General features: G+C 49.5%; 1 gene segment (V, D, J or C); it reads right to left on the bottom strand.

Moving 5' to 3' along the window:
- Positions 1 to 7,021: 7,021 nt before the first annotated feature.
- LOC122101374 lies at positions 7,022 to 9,072 on the bottom strand. The segment is given in 5 exon segments: positions 7,022 to 7,368; positions 7,443 to 7,536; positions 8,006 to 8,107; positions 8,773 to 8,871; positions 9,061 to 9,072. Coding segments are annotated over 5 exon segments (654 nt in total).
- Positions 9,073 to 10,105: the final 1,033 nt, after the last annotated feature.

The following is a 10,105-nucleotide window of genomic DNA, read 5'->3' as shown; positions in this document are numbered from 1 at the left end:
CTCTTATCAGAGCTCCTGGACCACTCCAGTGTTCATGCTGAAGCTCATCTCTCTGCTCTGTTGGGTTTTCTGTTTACTTCTTTTTTCCAGCTAGTCCTGGGCCTTGAAACTGGGCCTGGACTCTTTCCCTGAGCTCCGGTTGCTCAAGGCTGGCACCATGCCTGGCTTTGTCTGTGATTAATGGGATATCAGTGTCTCACAAAATTTCTGGCATAGGGCTATTTTGAGCTGTGATCCTCACATCTGATCATCCTGAAAGCTAGAATGACAAGTGTGAGCCACCAGTGTTGGGCCACTTTTTCTTTTCAAATTAGCTTCATTGTAACAAATTATGGGTTTCCTCATGACATTTTCACAAGTGTATAATGCCCTTTGATTGTACCATCTCCTGCCCCTTACCAATTTTGTTGGCTTCTGCATATTTTTGTCATTCCAGTTTTATATTCATGCTTTTGATCTTGTTTAGATCTTTATTCCACCTATGAGACAAAAATGCACTATTACTCCTTTGGAGTCTGGGTTATTTTCATCAACAAAGTGTTTTCTATTTTTTCAATTTTCCATCCAGTGATGTAAGTTCATTCCTTTTTATAGCTGAGTAATTTAATTCTGTATACTTCATTCTTCTTTATAGCTGAGTAATTCCATTCTGTATACATAACACAATTTCTGGGTTCATCCATTGAGGAATCCATTGAAGGGACCCAGTCTGATCCCCAAACCTTTCTTATTGTGGACAGTTCAAGACAAACACAACTGTGTGGTCACTATATCATAGACTGCCTGACACCCCTTGGGTGTGTGCAGGAGTGAGAAGGATCATTGGTGGCTTGGCTTTTAGTCTGTGGAGGGTTTTCCATTCTGAGTCCCCTAGTGCACTCGCTCATATTCTAAGGGCACCATTGAAGGTTTCTTTTCCTGCATCTTTGCCAGTTCTTGTTTGTTTTCTTGATGATCACCAGGGCAAAGTTGGAATGCAGTGCAGTCATGATGTGCATTTTGTTTATAGTTGAGGATATTGAATATCTTTTATGTGTTATTGGCCATAGGAGATTCTTATTTTGATCTCTGACCAATTCCTATACATATTTATGAATGGAATTGTGTGTATTGGTGTTTAATTATTTGAGGACTTCATATATCCTAGAAATTCATTCTCTGTCAGATGCATGTATGACCAAGATTTCTTCCCCTTCTGCATATTGTGTGTTTACCATAGGAATTGAATGTTAATCTTTCCTCCGTGGCAAAATGTGAATTAAGTCTTGTCCACTTCCAGCACTACTCCTTTTGCTAAAGGTCTTTGGTATTTCCACGTGACACTTAGTATCACTTTCATTTTCCATTTCTAGGAAGAATGCCATGGGGCTTTTGATGGAGGTTGATCAAGTCTGTAGACTGCCATTTTCACAGTGACTGTTCTGTCGATCTGGGTAATTTAAAGTCATTCTATTCCCTTGATTGATATGAGTGTTCCCTTCAATTCCTTACATCATTGTTTTATAAATATCATTGTAGAGGTCTTTATCCTCCTGGGTGTATTTATTCCCAGGCATTTAATTTATCTTCTGAGGACCTTGTGAATGGCTGTTTTCCTGATTTCTTTCTCTCTATATTACAGGTACATGAGAAGGAACTGGTTTTTAGTGCTGATTTCCTTTCTTGTATTGCTGAAATTACTTCTCATATCCAAAGGTTTTAGGTGGGATCTTTTATTCATTCAGCAATGAGGGTATTTTAACAGCATCATTACTTTGTCATCCCTTGCTTGACACATAGGCAGATAAGAGAATACTGTTGCTGTGAATAGCACCTTGAAAAGAATGAGTAAAAAGGAATTGAGTTAGTCAGAGGGTTGTCCTTTGTTTTTATACCCAGAAGTCATATAGTTGAATTATGTGGGATTTCTATTTTTAATACTGTATTGAGGAATTATATTGAGGAAGCAATTCACTGTCTCCATAGTGAGTGGTCCAATCTGTGTGATCTCTACTGTATATGAGGAAACACTGTTCTATCTTCATAGTGAGTGGTATAATCTTTGTGATCTCTACTGTACATAGGGAAGCACTGTACTGTCTCCATAGTGAGTGGTCTAATCTGTGTGATCTCTACTGTACATGAGGAGCACTGTACTGTCTCCATAGTGAGCTGTCTGATCTGTGTGATCTCTTCTGCACATGAGGAAGCACTGTACTGTCTACATAGTGAGTGGTCTGATCTGCCCTCTTCTTGCACTACAAGCAATGGAGTCAGAGGTCCCAGATCCTAAAAAAGGATTTCATTGTAGACTCTTCAGTGTCTTTATGCTGAGAGCTGAGGAGCAATGTTTACTCCACAAATTAGTGCCTGCTGCAATCAATTTCTCTCCTATTCCAGAAACGGTCAACATATTGGTGAAAATATTCTGCAGATGAGCAAAACTCCCTTTACGACCTTTCCCAGCTCTAAATCACAACCTCCATCACAGGCTGTGTGCAGCTAGTGCTGCTGTCTGGTGAGCAGGAGCAGCTTCTCTCTTAGAGTTTCTAATGCCTTCTGGATGTGGTTTCCTCACCGAGTCTTGCACAGTAGTACACAGCTGTGTCCTCGGCCTTCAGGCTGGTGATCTGCAGATGTGCTGTGCTGACAGAGGTCTTCAGGGAGAAAACAAATCATCCTTTGAAGCCCTCAGTGTAGGTTGGATTTCCAGTGTTAGTGTTGATCCACCCCATCCACTGCAGGCCACCTCTTGTTTCCTGTCACATCCAGTTAATAGCATAGCTAGTGAAGGTGTATCCAGAAGCTTTGCAGGAGATCTTCATGAACTCTCCAGGCTTCTTCAGCTCAGGCCCATGGGAGTAGGTACCTGTGGAGGAGACACTGGAGAGACTGGAGGGCCAGGCCCATGTGTATGTGTCAGAGGAACCTGGCCTTTTTACTCTGTGGGCCTTGGTGATTTGCATATGGCCCTGCCCTTATCACCTGCTGGGCTAATCTACCCCCTGGACATCCTGACTCCTTAGACCCAGGCACAGATCCCACCCCAGCAGAAGTGCAAATGGCCTCTGTGGTTGGTGGAAGATCCCGGTGTTCTCATGAGTTTCCTCTGTCCTGCCTGATGTCAGATGTATGAACTGAGATGGTGGGACCCAGTCAGCCCAGAACCACCACCCAGGACCGACAGCCCCCCTGGCCCACGGATGGCTTTCCACAAGTCATGAGTGGAGGAGGTGAGAGCAGGAGGGAGACCCGATGATGTCATCTCCTTCTTGAGAAGATCCACCATTTCCTGATGGCCAGGAGTGTCCACTGTAGTTTTAAATGAATCTGGGCTGTCTATGTGAGGACAGCGTCCTGAGGAGCACACTGAGCTTCCTTCAGTTTAACCAGCAGCACTTTAATCCAGGGTGTGTGGTACCTCCTCTTCCTCCTTCCTCTGTGTCACTTGTGTGTGACCCCAGGGCCTCCATGTTGGAATTGACGGCACATGCAATGAGCAGAGGCCGGTCACACGTGCTGGGAAACAGTGAGGGAGAAAGCTGTGTCTCCTTTTCAGAGACCAGAACTCCAAACCTGAGCTTCTCCTGAGCTCCTGGTAAAGGTGCTGTGTCCTCAGAATGAAGTTGACTCAAAAAAGTAGAAAAGAAAGCTGTGGGAATACATCCTATTTTCCTTGACTAATTGATCACAGGAGCTACTTTTTACCAGGCGGTATGTCTGGCCTTGAGCCCTGCTTGGGACTCTGGTTATTAATGTTTACTAGTGAGTAGTGATCACATAACAAGGTTTGTCACAATAACTTCATAAATTCCTACAGTTTGCCTTCATCACAGTTACCTTCCTTTTCCCCATCCTCTATTTTCCCCTATTAATGATTCCATGATTCTATTTGAATTCATGCATATAATGCACTTCTTGTCCATTTATTCTCTGTGGACAGTCCTGGGGCCTGGGTGCTGTCCTTGAGCTTTGGTGCTCACGTCTAGTGCTCTATCCCTTCAGCAGCAGCTTCCTCTCTGGTTTTTGGTGAGTCATCTGAGCTGAGATTCTTGTTGATTCCTTCCCAAGCTGGCTTGGAACTGCGCTGCTCAGATCGCATGTTCCCCTCAGCTGGGGTCACAGGTGAGATCCTCTGGCCCTGGCTCCTATCTGAGCCAGTGTTAACAGGACACACATTTCACTGTCACATGACACACCCAGGTCATCTGAGCATGCACAGCAGGCCTTGCCCAGCTCAGCGTGTCCTGAGTGCCCCTTTCTGGTTCCATTGGCCCTGCAGGTGTCTGAAGCCCACATCCTCCCTAGGTGGACTGCAGAGCTCTGAAGTGTGGAGGACGGGGCTCTGCTGTCTGTCTCAGGTGCACATGTGTCTGTGGAGGTGACTCGGGTGTCACCGTGTCTCCTGTCCAGTGCAGCCCCTCCTCATGAGTCAGTGAAGCTGATACCAGAGGCACTGCTGGTCCTGAAGCAGCTGGAGGCCAGCAGTGAGCAACTGAACCTCAAGGGTTCACAGGCCGATCCTGACTCTGACCACACCTGGACAGCACACAGGGACAAGGAGAACCCCATCTGTCCGCACCTGCAGCCACAATCCCTCTGAGTCCCACAAGTGCACCTGTGCAGCTCCATTGGCACAGAGCACCCAGCAGTGTGACCTCCTGACCACAGCTTGTCTATCCGTGAGTCCTCAGCCCGCGATGACGGGACTGTGAGTTCCATGTGGCAGACGGAAGTTTATCCTAGGGTTGGAAGACACAGTCACAGGCCAGTGTGACCTTGAGATCAGAGGACAGCACAGCCAGTCCCTCTTCCACAAGGACTGCTGGGACCCGCGTCTCCTCAAAGCACACAGGGCACAATTCTGGGCTGGGGCAGTGTTCCACCCACAAGCCTTCCATGGGGCATTCCTTAGATCACAATGCCCCAGCCTCAAGACATCATCTTTCCAAATACATTCTTAAGAAATCTATTTCAATGCAGGAGATTGTTCTCTTTTGTAACATAAAATAGAAAAAACTGTTTATCCTTTGACTCCAGTAAGTCAAGACTTTATTTTCAGGAAATATAGTAGTTTACACTCTTGGGCAGGTCACTTCACAGATAAAGGTTTGTTTGGTTCGCTGGGCAGAAGGGAGAGGAAAGGTGTTCATCTTGAAGGTCTTCTCTGCTTCACAGCTGAGGAAAGTCAAATACTTGGAATCTCTCTGCAGGTCTCTGCAGGTGCTGTGGGCTGCCCAGCACTGCCAGGCCATTTGGAGCTTCTCCTCTGGGAAATGTAACTCAGTTCTCTCAGGCATGTTGAGAGGCCCTTACCTTGTATTGGAGAGCTCTGTTCAATTCATGACTCTGAGTTCAAGGTTCTCATCATTTCTCTTCTTTAGGAAATGGAAGAAAGACATTAGGCTACTTTGACTTGTGGTCTTTGAAAATGTGTATTTAATGCAAGCAGAAATTGCACCACTTGTCCAGTATAGAACTGACGCAGAGGATGCAAAGTTTACCAGAATATATTCTAAGAATGATGGCATTCTAACTATTGGACATCATTCTTATTTTTCCTAAGGAAGAATTCCACCTGGTCCCACACTGTTCCAGTCACTGTGGACACTTGGGAGTTCACATGACAGGAAATCATGGAGGTTCTCAAGTGCAGCAAGTTTCCATGACCATCATTTTCACCCATTTTCCTAACCCAGCAGAGCACAACACCATGACGGGACTGTGAGATGACGGTGCATGGCTGTTGGTCTATTCATAACCTGGATAACTCACAGGACTGTGTGTGGTCTTGGTACACCCATGTAACTCCATTTACTGCAATTCATTTATGACCCCAGATAAGGTCACCGGGACTGTAGAAGGACACGGTACATGCATGTAGGTCCATGTACTCTATTCTACAGCACACTGTAGGTTCTGGGGAAGTCTGTGCATGGGTAGGCCTGGGAACCTGCGTAATTCTCTGATCTAGCCTCTGCATTTTGTCATGAACACCACCTGGTCTGTACATTCTGCTAAATAAAAATGGCACCGATTTTGTGGGTATTTCACAAGAATTAGTCTTAATATGTGATCAATGTTCCATATTGTAGCAGAATAGGTTCTCTACAAGCAGAAATATTACAATGAGGATGAACCTCAATTTAAACAAATATGGTTTGTGAATTATTGTGGTTTGATATTTGCATGGGGGTTTTTCCTTTTATGTGATTATAAGGAAGAAAAATGGTCCTGTGTGAAGTAAATGCGCAAGGGAAGAGAACACGTCCCATGTGAAGTGAACACGTAATAGGAGGTAAAGAGGTCCTGGGTGAATATTCCCTGTGGAGTATGTATTTAATGAGCCCATACTACCTTGTCTGGTTAGTTAGGTTCACAGGACCTGAATGAGAGGAAACAGACTTTCAGGTTCTAGATGTATTCCCAGGTGATGGACAGTGCAGGGAATATGAAAACTCCCCTCATATTCCATGATAAGGGGGTCGATAAATCTCTGCATTTGTGTACATAACTGTGCATTGCAGATTTGCATATGAAACATGTACATATAGACAGAAACTACATAAAAGCAAATTAGATTTGTATATGTATATAAATGTGTGAAGTTATGGAGTACACATTAGAGCAACATATATACACATATGAAACATACATGCAATACATTTATACTACACACATCTACATGTGTGCATATCTACACAGCTTTGTATATCTATGTATATCTGGAAAAAAATGATCATCTTGATGCAGAAAAATCCCTTGACAAATTAGAGCATCCTTTTATGCTAAAAGCTCTGTAGATAGGGGATCAGTTGACTGGAAAACCTGTTCACATGACTATTAGCTGGGAGTGTTTGCCCTGGCTTTATTCACTGGGAACCCCTTGCTGTCTGTGTTTTCTGAGAATGGGACGGGTAGAACCTTTCCCACACTCAGCATGGGCTCGGTTCTGCAGCCCTTTGCTCAGAATCATCTCTGTATTCTAAGCAGCGCTGAGGGAATCAGCCTTCTCCTCACAGCCCGAGGCAGCTGCCTTGCCTCAGGTTTCTGACACACTCAGGATGTGGGTGTGCACACTATGCCTCACACAGTAGTACCCGGCCGAGTCCTCAGCTGTCAGCCTGCTCAGCTCCATGGAGGCTGTGCTGGAGGAGGTGTTTGCAGTCAGGGAGACCTTGCCCTTGAACTTCTGAGTGTACGTGGTCTCACCATCAGTAGGCTCAACCCATCCAATCCAGTCAAGCCCCTGTCCTGCCTTCTGCCTCACCCAGTGCATAAAATAGCTGGTGAAGGTGTATCCAGAGGCCCTGCAGGCCAGCCTGGCCGAGTCTTCAGACATCCTCACTTCAGCCCCAGGCTGCTCCAGCTTGATCTGGGAGTGGACACCTGCAGAGGAGAGGGAGGTGTGACCTCTCTGGTGAGGGTCTGGTCCCTTGGGGCTGGTCCTGGGCAGTGCTCACCTGCAGCTGCGGCCACCCAGAAGAAGAAGCTCCAGTTCAGGTGCATCTTGTGCTCTGATATCTGGGTGTCACAGGAGAGGTGACGCAGGTTGCTCTGGGAAGGAGTTGTCTATGTTGTCCACTGCAGATGCTGCTTGTTTGTATATTCATGAAGCAGGTGCTTGTTAGCTCAAGACCTGACCCGTGTGAGAGAGAAGGGGAGGGAGGCGGACCTCTGATGTGTGGGGCTATGTGTGACCTTACTGAACTCGGAGCCCAGGTGAACCGTTGGTGGATGGACTCAGGGTCTGCACAGCCTCCCTCAGGAACCTGTGCTGTCAATATGGTCGCATCTCATTCCCGTTTTCACGAACAGAACTCTGCAGTGCTCACAGACGGTCAGTGCTGGTCACAGGTGCTCGAGTTCCTGTTGTTCCTGGTTGACCTGCTCACTAAGCTGACCGCTCTCTGAGGAGTCCCGTGGGTACCATGCAGGATTGGGCGTCCCTGGTCCTTGTGTTAGTTGGGGCTCCATCCAGGCTGCTCATGGAGGGCTCCCCTTGGGGAAGGAGGCTGGGCCTCACCTGTGCAGGGGCTCCATTGCAGGACTGCCTCATGTTCAGTTCCACACTCCACCACAGAACAATTGAGGAAATCAGCTTGTGTCCAGGACACAGGTCAGGACCCTGTCCGGAGTCCCATGAGTGAGGCTGAGAGTGTCCTGTCCACCGGGGTGTCCAGTGTCTGAATAGAGCCTGGGCACGGCAGCAAGGCCAACAGCCTCCACTCAGAGTAGACTCTTTCTGTACAGCCCCAGAGCCCCTCAGGAAGGAGAATGAATTCACCTTTGAAGGACCACAGAGGGTATGGAGACTGCCCCTTCCAGCCCGTGATGGAAGTGTGTGTGTGTGTGTGTGTGTACACTGTGAATATATATATGTGTGTACACTGTGAATATATATATGTGTGTACACTGTGAATACATATGTGTGTGTGTGTGTGTGTATGTGTGTGTATCCTTCCCCTTCTATCTCAGTGGTGTCATTTGAGTTAGAATTATCTAGATCCCACAGAATACAGAGTTCATGTTTATATCTAGACACAATTGTTTATGAATATACAATGAGATTAATACGTGCACATGGATGTGCATGTCTACATATGTGCTCGCGTGTGCACACACACTAGGGACATGCATTTGTGAATACTCTAATGTGTATAAATACATACATATCCTGACGTAGACAGGGCTGAGCGCACCGGCTTTAATGAAGCATGCGCAGACGGGTCCCACTGGTGCTGAGTGGAAGGACGCAGGAGGCCTGGCGGCGCGCGTTCCCCGCACGCACACATTGCCAATCCCGTACTCCTGTGGGAGACGCCATGGGGACCGCGCCTGCGCCTTGCACGTGGAGCGGCCCTTGCTGAGCAGAACAAAGCTGCAGCGAACCTAGGAGAGAGAAGTGTCCTGAGGGGCGCATGCGCCTGGTCAGCAGAGCTCGCGGGACGCGGTGCAGGGTGGGCGGGAGGGGAGCGTGCTGCGAGCAGGCGCACACCGCCCCACACCACGTGACCGGGTCCGGAGCCGCCTGGCCCTGCGGGAGGCGGACAGACGCCCGCCGCTGGCTCAGAGCCGCGCCTGCACGGCCATGGTCTGCACCCCGCGACCCCAGGTGCGGATCTGCACGGACAGATGGACAGCGCGCTCGCCGCCATCGCCCGTCCGCCGTCCTTCCCGTACACGGCCGCGTCCTGTGACCGAGCAGGAGGACGCGGCGGCCGTGCTCGCTGCCCGGGGCCGCCACCGCCTCCAGACGACGAGCCACGGGGACCGCGGGAAGACGCGCCCAGGCGAGGGGAGCCCACGGCGCACGCGCAGCCCAGTGCGGCTGCGCACTCGGGAAGGAGGGAGCGCGGGTGATGACGTCAGCCGGGACCTGCTGCTCGCGCACCGGGCCCACCCGGGTCTGTGAGCCTGCCTGGGCGGGAGGACGGAGGCCGGTCCTGTCAGCGCGGACTCCGGAGTCTGCGGTCACCGCTCCCACAGCCGGGCCCAGTCTGTGCTCAGCAGGAAGCCCGGAGTCTCTGTGCTGACCCTGCGGGAGAGCACGCCCCCGGAGCCCTGAGCGCTCCAGACCCGCCTGGCCTGTGCGGAGCCAGCTCTGCCTGAGCCGGAGCCTGGGCCTCGCTGCGCTGTCAGGCCCTGCCTGCGTTCAGATGGAAGGAGCCCAGCCTCTGCGTCCGAGCAGCAGCGCAGGGGAGACACCAGCTGGGGTCCTGGAGCCCTGGGAGGGTGGAGGCCAGACCCCAGGGCCACCTCCTCACCACACCTGCAGCTGACGCGGCTCAGCGCCTGCTGGCCCAGGCCGCTGCACCTGTGTGTCTGGGCCCCACTGGCTCCTCTCACTGTGCCCTGCACAGTGACACAGGGCCGTGTCCTCAGTTCTCAGGCTGCGCATTTGCAGGTACAGCGTACTTTGACTGTTGTCTCTGGGGAGGGTGAACCGGCCTTCACAGAGTCTGCGTACCTTGTGCTACCACGCCCTGGATCAATTCGTGCAACCCACTCCAGCCCTGCTTCCCTGGATCTTGGTGGATTCAGCTCATCCAGTAAGTACTGAAGGTGAATCCGGAGGCTGCACAGGAGAGTCTCAGGGACCCCCCAGGCTGCACCAAGCCTCCCC

Source organism: Dipodomys spectabilis, unplaced genomic scaffold (genome assembly GCF_019054845.1).
Source record: "Dipodomys spectabilis isolate Male_0828 unplaced genomic scaffold, ASM1905484v1 ptg000657l, whole genome shotgun sequence".
In the NCBI taxonomy this organism is placed as follows: Eukaryota; Metazoa; Chordata; class Mammalia; order Rodentia; family Heteromyidae; genus Dipodomys; species Dipodomys spectabilis.
This window is presented reverse-complemented; position numbering and strand designations above follow the sequence as displayed.